The sequence below is a fragment of the Pieris brassicae genome, chromosome 8, assembly GCF_905147105.1.
Source record: "Pieris brassicae chromosome 8, ilPieBrab1.1, whole genome shotgun sequence".
Lineage (NCBI taxonomy): Eukaryota > Metazoa > Arthropoda > Insecta > Lepidoptera > Pieridae > Pieris > Pieris brassicae.
Window position 1 is genome coordinate 7,987,981 of NC_059672.1, and position 14,929 is coordinate 8,002,909.

The 14,929-nt window shown below is 36.2% G+C and overlaps 1 protein-coding gene across 2 annotated transcripts in view; it reads right to left on the minus strand.

The window, feature by feature from the left end:
- Positions 1 to 282: 282 nt before the first annotated feature.
- LOC123713829 (Golgi-specific brefeldin A-resistance guanine nucleotide exchange factor 1) overlaps positions 283 to 14,929 on the minus strand; it is a 44,120-nt gene continuing 29,473 nt past the window's right edge. The window contains exons 21-30 of one of the 2 annotated variants that reach the window (XM_045667710.1): positions 12,934 to 13,040; positions 11,503 to 11,707; positions 10,542 to 10,630; positions 9,505 to 9,586; positions 8,423 to 8,508; positions 7,158 to 7,328; positions 6,163 to 6,330; positions 5,426 to 5,525; positions 4,749 to 5,119; positions 283 to 1,968 (exon numbers count right to left, since the gene is read on the minus strand). In XM_045667710.1, coding sequence (XP_045523666.1) covers positions 1,564 to 1,968; positions 4,749 to 5,119; positions 5,426 to 5,525; positions 6,163 to 6,330; positions 7,158 to 7,328; positions 8,423 to 8,508; positions 9,505 to 9,586; positions 10,542 to 10,630; positions 11,503 to 11,707; positions 12,934 to 13,040 — 1,784 coding nt within the window. In that variant the 3' untranslated portion in view covers positions 283 to 1,563. Of the gene's footprint in view, positions 1,969 to 4,748; positions 5,120 to 5,425; positions 5,526 to 6,162; positions 6,331 to 7,157; positions 7,329 to 8,422; positions 8,509 to 9,504; positions 9,587 to 10,529; positions 10,631 to 11,502; positions 11,708 to 12,933; positions 13,041 to 14,929 lie in introns of both variants that reach the window. The other variant, XM_045667709.1, reaches the window with a different exon arrangement.

The window sequence follows — 14,929 nt, forward strand, 5'->3', positions numbered from 1 at the left end:
GTAAAAGATAGTTTTTTTTAATTATTTAACATATATAATTAAAAACATAGTTTAACTATATCAAGTATGGAATGAGCGTTAGAGAGAATTGAACATAAAGGTAATATTATCCAAACATTATTGACATAATAATTGGTTATTGGTAATTCGAATTGCTTCGGAAAAAGTTCAGTGTTCCACATATCAGTAATGCGAGAACTGCCTTTAAAATCGCTTGAATTGGAACGACGGCTGAGGTAACACGCTGCCCTTTGGCGGGGCTAATAAAACAATTATGAATGAAACACATTTTATTAATAAATATTTAACATTAAATCGATAGGTAATATATAGCTCTCTATACAAAGACTAAATATTTATATAATTACACAATTTACAATATATTAACCCTGGTAAATTTGGATAAAAAAACAACATTTCATAAAACATTGGAATGTAAACAATGTGAAATAAAACAAGTGAAAAGTCCACAGACTACAGTCGAAATATAAACATACTCTATGCTACATCTTTAATGATTTGTCTATAACCCTTGTGTTGTTTATGTCTTTGAATTGAAATGTGAAAAGACACGAAAAGCGTCCAACTTTTCAGTCTCATTACACTGTTTCCATCTGTAATATTCATACTCTTTCTGTTTAATTGTATTTATGCTACGATAGAATGAGACAGATGCTTTAGGTGTACGCCTAATTTAGGAATTTCACAATAACTATTTTAAATACACAAGAACATGGAAAAAAACAAAGTGTAGTAATACTATTATAAAACCTATTTGACATATAGGCCAACATTCAGAAAGACACATGACTATATTAGGCTCAATAGAATATTTTTTATAATTAGGGCCCCCAGTCCATATTTGCAATTTTAAAAAAATCCAATCCAATGTTGGTTTACCTGAGATCGATCAACGATGCGCGTTCGATCAGCGAATCGAATGAACGGGGAATTCCCCGTCGCGTGTTTTCGGTCTATGTATTTTTTCGCGTGTGCGTCTATTACGGGGCCCCCCCATAATAGTCCAGAGCCCCACAAGTTCACGATCCGCCCATGGTTACAATTCCATTCATTTTTGCTACCTTTGCTAATTCCACCTTAACAGGAAGATAAAAGGCGATTTTTAAAGGCGAAACAAGGAATTTGCAGAGATTGTATCTTTTATTAATGCCAAGTGTAAAGACTGTCTAGTTATTAAACAGTTTTTCGCACATATGACGGTATCTTGATTTGATTTGATTTGCGATATAAAAACTAGTGTTATATATTTCACAGTAACGTATTCCTTCTAAAATTTGATGATATATACAATTATATACGCCTTAGAAGTTATACTTCTTTGGCGTAACAAGATAAAAATCTTTTTAAAACTTCGTTCGTTTGATGAACGAGACTATCAATAGAAAAAACTAAAATGACTATACCTAACTGCAGGGTGTCGGCTTTTTGTGACGGCGTAACGCCGCAAAAGAAGTATAACTTCAAAAACTATTCCATACACAAAACCCCATTGGACCAAAATCTCAACCCACACTACAGCCACGTACCAATATCTACGTCCCGCTATCCCTCTTGTGTCGACATCAGCGCATCAAACTCTGAGCCTATCCCGGAGCTGAAATAACTAGAGAAGTTAAACATGCCCGACTCCCTGACGTTGTCCGTCGAGCCAAATTGAGCTTTATTGCTGTGCATGGGGGTGACATTTGCACTGAAGGACTTCGGTCCTAACTCGGGCTCGTAGAGTGTCGCCTCCTTCGCCGCTATTGCGACATCGTGGTAGGGGTTGGTGAGATACTCGGCAAATATTTCGCTATGTTGTACTTCGGAGGTATCGGTTTGGGGCTTTGAGGTGGGTGTAGGGTCTGGGATTGGGTCAATCGAGGCATTGGTGGGTAGACTTGTGGCCGGTTGTGGATGATTCTGATTTTGCGACTGCAACGATATCCCGATTGGTGTCGATACCATCTGAAAGAAATGGATCTATTAAAGTATGTTTTAATAGGTTTACTGTTCATATGAGGACGGAACGGGTAGAACACACAGTTCACATGTGGTCTGCTAGTACAACTTCCAGGCTTTTTGGAGTTGTGGACGTTCGGAGATAATTGCGTACACGACGTGGACGTGACAGGACATCATTGAGAACCAAAAAAGTGCTGGGACGTATACTTTTATTTCTAGTATTATGTAACGATTTTTTTAACGAACGAGTTTATATCTCAAGTTAATAAAGTTAATATCTCAAGTTGATACAGTTTATTTCTCAATTTAATCTTAACGAACGAGTTTATATCTCAAGTTAATAAATTTAATATCTCAAGTTAATAAAGATAATATATCAAGTTAATAAAGTTAATACCTCAAGTTGATACAGTTTATTTCTCAATTTAATCTTAACGAATGAGTTTATATCTCAAGTTAATAAATTTAATATCTCAAGTTAATAAAGATAATATATCAATTTAATAAGCTTTATTTCTCAAGTTAATAAAGTTTATATCTCAACAGTGGCGTAACTATACCATCTGGGGCCCGCGTTAATTTCTTTTGATGGAGCCCTATCAGTAAAAATCCTCACGTTGTACCGAGTTTAATTTTAATAAACTTCGAGATTTACAGCGTACCTACACGTTGTATATGTCCCACTAATGCCACAATAATAACTCCTCTCTTAAGTGAGAGGGAATGGTCTTTAGACCCATGCTAGCTCAATGCGTGTGCATTCATAAATAGAACATATATATCTCAATGCATTCATCATCTATTGGCTAGCTTTTGGGTGAAAGAAACGTGAGGAAACCTGTATATATTTACAATTAAATAAAAATTAAATTTTTGGAGCTCGCGGCCTCTTGGGCAGGGGCCATGTTGGGTCGGGGGCCCGTGGCGTTTTGACAGCCCTGCCACCCTATTGTTACGTCACTGTGCTAGATAATATAGTCTTAGAATATCTCAGTAACAGAACAATACATTAAAAACTTTATTTAGCTTAGAAGTAACAATACAATTGGTAAAATTTCGTTACTCGAGATGCCTGAAAGAGATAGCTTCTTAGCCATAAACCCGTTGCCTCTGTATTTTATGTATATGAGTTATAAAGTATTAATAAATTAAATAAATTATAGATTTTGGGTTGTTATGTCGTGGGTTATTTAACTGTAACACGGCAAACAAATTTATTATCTTCAAAAATTCAAATTCAAAATTCTTTATTTGTTCAGATATATGTACAATAGAATTCAGAGAGAGGCCTCCCTAGTAAGTCAGAGACCTGTGACAGGGAAGCTTCGCTCTTCTTTAAATTTACAAAGTTTAATCAACCAACACAATTGGTTTAAAAAAAAGAAAAATAAATAAATAAAAATAAACAAATATATGAATATATTATGATGACTATGTAATGTGTTTGTGAAAGACGAAACAAATGTGTGCGCGTGTTGCATGAAAAGATGGATTAAGGAAAAAATTATATTAGGTGATTTAACAATGCTTCTGTTTTGTTGTAGTTGAGTGTACCGAGCCAATGGTTTAAAGTTGTTTTATATTTATGGTATGTAAGATTATGAACGCTAAGGGTTTTATTTAAACTATTATAGAGATAAGCTGAGCGATTGTCGTATTGCTTACGTGCAAAGATTGTCTTGCAAATTGTGTAGCTTATTATATTATGTTGGGTCCTTTTTTGAGGTGTGTCTGTTTTATGTGGAGAGGTTGCGTGTCTCCTAAGGACACAACGGAGAATATAGAGCTGGCGTATGGTCAGTAGTTTGCAAGACTTGTACAACTCTTCAGTTGGAAAACTTTTATTTTTTAGTAACATTATTTTTATAATTGCTCTCTGAGCTCTTTCAAGTGCTAGAACTTTGGTTTTCGCACAACCACCCCACACTGTGATACAGTAGGTGATAACAGATTGAACTAATGTTTTATACACGGTATATATGATGTTTGGTTTCGCTACATGACGTAGATTGCAAAAAATCTAACTTAACCTACGTATCCTTTTTATTACTGCATCAACATGGGCGTGCCATTTTAGATTTTGGTCAATAATCACACCTAAGTGTTTAATCTGTTTCACCCTAAGCAGCCGCAGTCTTCACTACAATTGCAATTTAGTTTGTGTCATTTTATGTTAATATTGGAGGGGGGTTGGCTCTTATCACGTATTACAAAAGTTCTGAAGTTAGTTTTAGATGGATTAATAGTTAGCTGACTGCTGGTTAAGTGCACGTTAAGTTTGTGAAGATCCGCTTCAGCGTTTTTATAAGTTTCCTCCCATGTATCCCCATAAAAAGTTAGTGCCATGTCATCAGCATAAGAAGTGATGATACCTTTATTGATTTTGATATTGCACATTTCATTGACATATATCAAGAACATCTTTAAAGGTATTTGTAATTTTTTTAACCAAAAGATCTCTAACGAGCAACTTTTGGAGCGCTACTGAGAAACCCCGATTAGCAGATCAAGCAGGACATACACTCCGAATGGACGCCAATCATATTCCCAAGCAGGCGCTTGTTTGGAACCCGCAAGGACAGCGGAAGAGTCGCCGACAGTTGTAGATGAGGCAAAGAGAGCCGGAAATACTTGGAGAGAGGTGAAATACTAGGCTCAAGACCGAACGCAATGGAGACCCCACCTAGGGGTTATAGGTCATGAAGTCGGTAAGTATTTTTTTTTAAATTGCTAACAATATAATAAATTCATAAATATACTTCCCAGGTCTTCCAGAAACCTACCTCATTCAAAGGCTGTAATAAAACTGATGACGTCAGCGCAGATTGGTCATACAACGGGTTCCGTATGGCCACCATACCACCGACCGGGCCACTCGGAGTGATCACCCTCTCGTTGTCATTGGGCACCGGCACCGCGCCTGCTACCGGAACCGGAGTTACCAAAGTCGGCCCGACGGGTGGGGTGAGGGGCAAATTGATTGGAGAATTTGGTCCCACTAAAATATTGGGGGTTTGGCGCTGGATGTGAGTTGGACTGGATTGAATATTGGACATACTGTTGGATCCGACCGGGATGAGGGTTGGAAGTGAATGGGGAATGGAGGGCTGCATGTGGCTCGGCAGGTTCTGTGTTGGTTTCGTGTTGTCATTGACTGAAATTAAATAAAAATAATTGAAACATGGTGGGTCTAAGCCTTAGATTTTCTGTTCTGATTCAGGAAGTAATCAGCCTTACGTGCCTGACACACGCTATAGACTTTTGGGATTAAACCAGTTTTCTTCATGAGCGAGTGTCAAATGCGCACAGACACAAAACAGGAAATTGGCACCGAAACCAAAACTTCATGGTAGTCACAAGTTGAAGCCACCAGACCAACACTGCGCTACTAATTCTTAGATGGAAATTCTTTAATATATAAACGTTAGTTTTTAGGTTAATTATAGTAATAAACACTAACCATCTGGGAACAGCTCTTGCTTCAAGCTGGGCAAGAACTCGCCAATCATGTCCCAAGTCAGGTACCAGAGGTCGTTGTAGCCTTCGCCGTTGCTAAAAATCTATAAAAAGAAACAACTTACTGGAGAGGGAATATTTCCTATCTTTCTTACGAAAATAAAATATCCAGCGATAACAGATCACGTAACTTTAAAAATTGCAAAAGAATATACAAAGTTCTACTTTAACCACTATAAAATCGACTTTTGTCTTTAAATTACAAGGCCTAGAATTACGTTGCAATACACGAACAGGAACGCACACGTATACGTACACACGTACTCTGAGATGTTATTAATTTATACATGTCAACCAGGGAAAACAATATTTTGATTTTACGTATATGAAGGAATAAGATCTTTAATCTGAACACATTGATACTAGATTTCGCTACCGTGTTCGTTAAAATCAACGACACAAATCACGCGGCGGGCGACAGCGCATGCGTGGATCGTAGTCGGTTATTCAGACACTATACGACAGATTCAATGTAAGAGGTTAGTAGAGTACACCTCTACTAAAAAAATATTTAGATAGAAAGAGATTTTTAAAATTATTCTTTAATAATTTTAAAGATTTTAAGATTAAGTTAAAGTTTAAAGATTTTTTGCCCTTTGGCTAAAATCTTAAAACAATAAAGTAGTCTGTCTCTTTGCATCACAGCATAAACACAATTTGAAAGAGGCAGAAGAGACCTACCTTGACAGAATGCATGACGAGGAGCATGTTCTTGAGTGACTCCAAGGCGCCTTCTCTGAGAGGTTCCGCCGAAGCCTGAAGGAGCGATTGCTGAACCCGGACTATCTTCGTCCAAAGCGACGCGAATGTCGCGCGACCACTGAGCGCTTGTAAGTGTTGGAGGAAGACCTGGAGCCGAAGTAAAATGTATCTTAACACAATGCAATAGATACTAAAATAGTTAATTCAGTTAAGTTATTTTAGTTAAATCCAGAGTTGAGAGAATTGGTCGACTAATATCTTTGGACCCAACGAGCACAAGTTCAATTGTATTTTTACAGCTGATAGTCTTTTGGAGTAAAAAATGTATGCGTACACAGGTGTGTACATGACGTTATTTTTCGAAAAATGATCTACTATATGCAACTTTACAGAAATTGGTTAAATAAAGTTAATTTAGCATGCAGTTTAACGAAAAGTTTTTATCATCATAGAGATGAATACAAATAATACAATTATTTCATTTTACCTTATTACTACTAAGATTTTTATAGAATTTCATTAATTGTAATAGAGTTATTACTATCATTTTTATCGTTACTATATATTTTTGTTATTAATCTCTTCGAACCAACCGTGGTAGGGACAATAAAAAGATGGCGCGTAACCAAAAAAATGTGACGGTAATTTTTTTTCCAACGCCGATAAAGAAGTTGGACTTGAAATAATTATATATATAATTTCCATAGTAAAAAGTTATGCTTTTCACACGTCAGTCACGTGACAAAAGGGTGTCGGGCAAATAAGACCTTTGCCTGTCTATTCCTAACACTGTCTTGGAGTTTAATTTCGCAGAACGAATTCGGCTTTAGACGAAATTAAAAATAATGGTTGACACGTCAAATATTTGACGTTTGTTTACGTGATAACAGTCATAGGGACGACGCCACTTTTTTGGAATTGTGAAATTTCAAAGAAATACTTAATAGAAATGAAAAATAAGCAATCTCCTTTACCTTGCACATGAGCGTGTCCGCCCTAGCAGCGGTCTCGTGTCTGGGCGGCGGCTGAGTGAGCAAAGGAAGCAGGACGTAGGAGAAACAGGCTTCCCACCCAACGCCGCCCAAGGACGACAGTGCCGGAGCCAGCAAAGCTCGCTGGAGGTACGCTATCGCACTGTTTGACACCTGGAAATCAAGGATAAAAGGTTACATAAATCGAAAATTTTGAATGTAAAAGTTTATGAGTCTAGTTAACTTTGTCAGAATTTTTCTGAGAATACAACGGAGACCAAGAAATATATTAGATTTTTTTACCTTTAAATTATTATTAGATTTTTGTTAAATCTGATCGCAAATTGAGAAATAATACGCTTGCTAGGGAAGAAGAGAAAGCGCCATTTCATACCATAAAATATATTTCCTGCCTATAGTATTGACTTTTGTTAAATAGCTTTTACACATTAAGAAAACCCTTTTTGAAAGGATTAAAGCTATGTATTATTATTAAAAACTTATAATTATTTACATATTTCACATGCGTGGTCACGGTGACGGTGCACGCTGAAATCACGCGAAACGTCGTAAAAAATATATTATAGGTTGTAATAATAATACATAGCTTTAATCCTTTCAAAAAGGGTTTTTCTTAATATTTCCTGCCTAGCTGCTGATAACCACAAAAATAGTAAAGGCAGACATCAGAGATTACGCACATCATTTTCGAATACCAATTATTGGATATTGGAACACCATATATAGTTGAATCACAACAAGATAAAAAAACAGTTTCTGTATCTATTACGTGATAATTTTAGTATTGTCTCTTGTTAACATGGCTTTTACACATTAAGAAAACAATTTTTAAACGGATGAAGCTATGTATTATTATTATAAACTTATAATTATTTTGCCGAAATTTCTGCAAAAACCCGTCATCTTTTAGTCGATACCAACTCCGGCGAAATAAATACAGATAACACAACTTTCTCTACAGCTGTGATACCTTTGATATTCAACACCTTTTGCCTTCGTTTAAAAAATTTAAAATTATGTAAAATAATTATAAGTTTATAATAATAAAACATAGCTTCAATCCGTTTAAAAAGTGTTTTCTTAACGTGATAATTTTTGTAATTACATCAATTTAATGACTATGTTTCCCATCACCATGCCAACGAGTGGCCAGTACGCACACAGTCATTTCATTGGCCAGGTCATATCAGATAGACCTTGAAAGACGCGCCATAAACCACTCAGCCAACACTGCCTACAAAACATACCTGCTTCCTTTTATCAGTACAAAACTCAGCAATTCCTTGTAAAAGGGGCTTCCATGCGACCTCCCAAAGGTCGTATTCTTCAGCACCTGAAATAATCATATAAAGACGGATTTGTAAAATATATAATTATTGTTATAAATAAATTAAAAATTGGTACAAATAGAATAATTTATTTCCGAATGAATTCAACCAAGGGTCCTTCAAGAAAAGAGCGTAACAATTCATAAAAGTCCGCTCTGGCAATGAGTATCCATGGGCGGCCGCACTTCACATCAGGTGAGTCCTCTTATCTGTTTTCCCAGTCTTATATAAAACATAGATGAAAAGCCATTTACTCAAAACCAACTCTTAATTTATATTACATATATTTTAGTTTTACTAAAAAAATATTTAAGTAAAAGCAAGACAGCGCAATGTTTGGCATAGACAATTAGAGTAGAGATAAGTAAACTTATGTCGACAAGCTAAGTTGTACTTAGAGAAATTAAAATTAGCAACTCTCTTAAACCGTTTTAATCTGAGGGCACGGCACAGCGCATCTCGAGTAAAAAAGATTTGTTATATATATGTGGAACCAGCTGACTACTGAAGTATTTCCGAACCAATTCAACTTAGGGTCCTTCAAGAAAGAAGCGTATCAACTTTTGAAAGGCCGGCAACGCACTCGCGAGCCCTCTGGCATTGAGAGTGTCCATGGGCGGCGGTATCGCTTGACATCACGTGAGCCTCCTGCCCGTTTGCCCTCTATTTTATAAAAAAAAGTCTATAAGATGTTGTTAGGTCATTACTTAATGACTTAAGACAGGTAGTCCTTTACGTAGAGACTGAATTAACCGACCCGGTATTACATGGATCTCACAACCTTTTACGGTAGAAGAACTTCGTTGCGAGATGTGTTCTTTGTACAAGTTATATTCCATCTCTCTCTTTATCTCAGCGTAAACACAACAAGTCAGAAAAATTAAAATTATTTATTTCTTTGTCTGGACTAAAGATTATCCTGGATATATCTCTATTACATATTCAGCTTTGTTTCTCAATACTAGAAAATATTTTTTAGAAATCAAAAAGATGAGACACACCTTGTCCTTGGTCAGCTTCATCTCTCCACCATTTGAATATTTGCGCCGTCCGACTGTGCAAGGTGTGCATTAAGTCAAGGAGCTGGAATATTTTAACTACTAATAACTAATGTAAGTAACTGCTAAAGCTTTTAGAAATTTCGATAGTTTTAATAAATTGAAGACTTTCTTTGAAGTTTGTTTAAAAAATATTCTGCATTGTAACTTGTCACACTCGTCCGTAAACAAAGCGTTTACACGTCTACACGCACGCGTACGCGCGTACGCAGCGTTGTGCCATTCCAGCAGAGCTAAGCTCGCCAAACCAGTCCGAGATGAGTTGCCTTCAGGTGATGATAACAGCATTCCATAAAAAAGCTCGTGGCATAAGCAAGATGCCTGCAAAAGCTATCTTGCTTATGCCTGCCCTAAATGCTTCCTGCTCGTGTACCTAGTATTGAGCCCAAGTTAGAACTTAGAACCTAAGGGATGCCCCAAGCCCTCTCTGAGGTTGGGTAACTACATATTGTATATAATGAAAATCATATATTTATTTGAGATTGTTAATTATCTATCATGTGTCAAAACTGACATTTAATTGTACAACTGTTTGTTAGTCTGTGAAAAAAATGCGAGTTTTGGCTGGTCACATGATTTTATTTAAATGTAACATAAAAAAGCTCTAAATTCTGTAAATAATAAATTATTTATTACGTTACTTGTCACCACGTAGTTTTTAGTTTATTATCAATTTTAAGATTGTTTCTTTAAAATTAGAAAAATTCTATAATTAATGAGTATTATAGTATATTAGTATAAATATTAGAGAGATTCATCATATGTATTTTATTGTAATCAATATAGTTTCAAGAACTAAAACCTCTTTTCGTTAAGGAAATTGAGTTCAATAAAAAAATCTTAAAGTAATAAGCAAATTTCAATCAATTGAGATGAAGTGATCACATCGCCTTATAACACAAACCTGACGGTGATAACATTTTCAAATATTGAAAGTACATAGAAATCAACAAGTGAGTCTCGCTCACCTGAATGCTGACCATGTGGTAGCTGTCCAGGGAATCGTCTTCGTCGCTCGAATCGCGACCGCGACCCGACTTACGTCCAGAACGCGATTTGCTCGACTTGCCTGAAAAAGTATTTTACTTGGTGATGCGGCAAACATAGCAGTTTCAATCTTCTCATTAAAACATTATTAATCTAGATAAAATAAAGCCGCAATTCGTAAATATGTTTGTCCACATGTTGATGAGACAATTCGATAATAGTAAAGGTTTCATCAAAATGGCTTCAAAAGTTTTTGAGATGACACGCGTAATTTGAGAGCATACGTATTCTCTGCAATCACATATTTATAGTTTGTAAGAATTCTGTTAGGAATAGTTACAATAATAATGAATTATATCTTAATTTTAATAAAGAAAAAACTTTACTTAGCAACAAAACTTATATATTTTCTCCCTAATAATTAATTTAACCATAATAATTTAAAAGTTATAAGGATCCCCCGCGGGTAAAATCCCTCCTCTAATCAATTCAAAAAATTTCAAATTTTTGCTCTTACCGGTCGTAACTGGCACTGTCAATGCTTACTTAAAAAATACTGTTTTTTTGTAGGGAAGTCCTAACTTTTTATTTTAGCAGAGCACACCACGGTACGGTTGTGTGTAGGGTATATGCGTCACACTCACTTTCACACCATTACACGACAGCCGAATTAGATATTACTAAGTTAAATGTATAGAATATTTTCGTTTTGTAAATGTTTGAACCTTTTTGTAATATTATGTATTCCATTTTTGGCTAGTATAATTGATTTAGTAGTTTAGTTTTGGTTAAGTATAATTGATGATTATTAATGTTTAATTTATGTTACGTGTAGAATTATGAAATAACCTTAAAATTATTATTATTATTAGCAAAGTGTGTAAGTGTTATTGTACTATTTTTAATTAATGAAGTCTATTTAAATTCTTAGTAAATAGTTTCTTTATGACTTACCAGAGTGTAAAGTAGCTCTGGCCAAGAGCCGTACAGCCTTCACAGCGGCCCGGCAATTGTGGGGTGTGACGTGAGCCACGTCTCTTATAACCAAGGCTAGAGCTTCGGCACAACGCGCAAGCGCAGAGCTACGGTGAGCTCTGAGTGTCACTTGTTCTAACTCCACTTCTACCGCCTCTGTGGTTTTACCCGCTTCATTTTTAACCTGAAATCCATGACATAATGATACTATGTGCTTGTGTATTGTTCCCACAGTAATGGAACCACCCACCTTGCTGCTTTATTACGTTTAATATATATTGATTTATTATTTTTTATTTATTAACATGTGATGAGGAGTTAGCTTGAAATCAGTCATCAGTCACAAGTCAAACAGATGCATCTCATTATAGAATGTCCTGTATTTGGAGGCTCCAGGTGCGATCTGAAGCAACACATCGATAAATAGGTAATTACCGAGCATTTACCCGAAATATTAAGAAGCTTCAGATCGCAACTGGAAGAATTCTTCAGCATGATAGTGAAAAGCGTTATCACTGTAGCAAGAGAGTAGCGGAGGTGAGACGACGGTCCCCCACTCGCTTATATAGTCATACATATATAAATATATATATATGACTATATAAGGCCGTATTTGTGTTGGAAGATGGGTCAAAAAGACCCTTAATTGGAATGGCCCAGTGGGAAGAAAAAAGAGAGGATGCCCACCGAAAACTTGGGAACACCAAATAAAAAGGTTAGCGGGAATTTTTTTCGCAAAGAATAGGGATATGTGGAAGAATATGGAGGAGGCCTTCACTCCGTCGGAGGTCGGGTACTAGAAAAAACATATCTGACATGAACTTGGTGTAACTATGTGTACTTGAATAAAGGCTATTTATATATATATATCCTAATATATATATATATTAGGAAATTTCATAGTAAATATGTCGGAGTAATGACGCTGGTATCAACTGCCATTGTCATTATAATTTAATAACATCTACGGGTATCTTTCGGCACCTTAAGTTAGGTCTCTTTCCGTCATAAAGATATTTGTACATAGAAAATAAGGTCCCCGCACCAGAAGAGTCAGGGATATTGGGAAATTTATATATGTGAAGAGGAGCATGCAGGTGTTTGCAGGTGCCTTGATTTGGAGTGGCAGGAAATGTACATTTCTACCGATGCATTCCCAAACAAATTCGACTTAGACTTAGAAAAGAGCGTAACAATTCTTAAACACCGGCAACGTACTTGCGAGCTCTCTGGCTATGTGACTGTCTTTGGGTGGTGGTATGCAACATTAGGTGAGCCTCTTGCCCATTTACCCCCTGTTATATAAAATAACAAATATTGATTGCCGTGTTGGATTGGTATTCGACGAATACAACGTTTGGTATTCGTTGTATCACTATTAAAGACGACATATTTCTCTTTATTACTTACAAGTATCCAGCCTTGAGTTTGCGGTGAATGCGATAGCTCGCTGTCAGAGGATCCACTTGTTGGACGTCGCTCGATCTCCTCTTCCGATCCATCAGAACGACTCGATGCTGTAATTAAATATACACTCATAGATTAAATATAGAATGCATTCAAAACATTTACTTAGGTACATAATTGAGGAGGCTATATATACTGTATGCCTTATTTATATACTGGCTGACCCGGCAAACGTCGGTTTGCCATGTATATTATTTCCAGGAAACATTTTTTTAGTTCAATAGAAATAATCAATCTACTATAATAAAAATAGGGGTTGATCGCAGAGTGATAACAATTTAGGGTTGTATGTAATTTTGTATGTTGTATCATGAAACAAAAAATAAAAAAATTTTTTTGGTGTGGTGTGGTCTTATCACTTAGGGGTTTGAAAGATAGCAAAGTAGACGATTCTCAGACTTACTTAATATTCATATAAAAATACATAAGAACCGGTCGAGCTGCTTCGGAGGAGTATGGGAACGAACAATGTGACACGAGAATTATATATGTATACTACAAATATATCCTAATTATAATATTAGCATTTGAACCATTCGTGGTTGTGGTGCGAGGTCGTGGAGGACACGCGAACGACACCGTGCTCCAGACTACGCCATGATCTGATGAGGAATGACGGGTCAAATGAGATTTGGTAGTTCTCCGGATGCGAAGTCAGCGAAAGGAGGAACAAAGAGGGTTTATAACCATCCACCACCATTTGTGTCAAGTCGTATCCCAAAGCGAATTCTTTTCACGTGGTTTCAAAGCCGAGCCAATCGGCATTGTGGGCGTAGAAATAGCAAAGTATCACGATATCAGCAGTCGGAACCCTTTCGAGCAGGGAATTTGTATCTGTTTTGATATATACGATGTGTCGGTTAGTTTCTATGTTTCCGCTATGGGACCTGTACAGACGCGTAAAATCATGGCTGCATGTCGCAGCCCAGAGGTTAGACAGGCCGTTCTTTGACGCGCCCTATGGCGACGAGAAAAGAAATCCTCCCTGACGTACACGCAAACTGGGAAACCCTTCCCCTAAATGAAACATGAGGTGAAATGACCATTTTTCTTACTAACTAGGTTCGTACCTAAATTAACTTTTAAGTTATGAGTCAGTTACATAAACTCTCAAAATGATCGCCCCTGTAATTCAATCAAGTAAATGACCATGACCTGCGGTATCAATTAATGATACTGATTATATATTACCAAATTTATACTTGATAGCTCACGGATACACGTAAGATATGACAAAAGATCTTTTTGAAAGATATTTTAACTACGTATATGTTATGTCTATTTAATTAACCGTTTATTTTACGCCACTGAAATTATTACTACCGACTAATTTCTATGTTACAGGACATCTTGCTTCTAAGTATTAATAAATACCTAAAACCAGTGGCGCTACAAGCCTTGGTCCTAGCATCGGAATTTCTGTATGTTTCGGAATCTTTATTTCTACTCTTTTTTTTAAACACGCCTCCTACCATACGTCTAAAGAAGGGCTATTGGTGCACAGTCGGAGTTCCAACCTACGATCAGGCAACACTGCTCTTAACTGTGTGTAACTTTTATGTAAAATGCGTTATGTGTGGCAGAACATGCGAACTTTGCATTGTATAACCATAAAATTGTACCATATTCATGCAATTTGCTATTATTATTATAAATGTTACTAAGCCATGCAGAAATCTATCTATCCCGTAGGCCACTTTCGATGTTACCACTTTAAACACATGCATATCTCCCTAAAATAATTCTAAATATGTTCATAACCCAACCTTTTCAGGCACATGTTAACTTAACTCCAAAACGTGACTAATCAATCTTAACCAAGCCAAGGTTAACCTTGAAAATAACCTATTTTAACTGTAATCAATTAATCAACTAAATCTAATAGTTAAATGATAAGATTAAGTAAATAGTATATAATTGGTAGAATTGTTGACTTTTA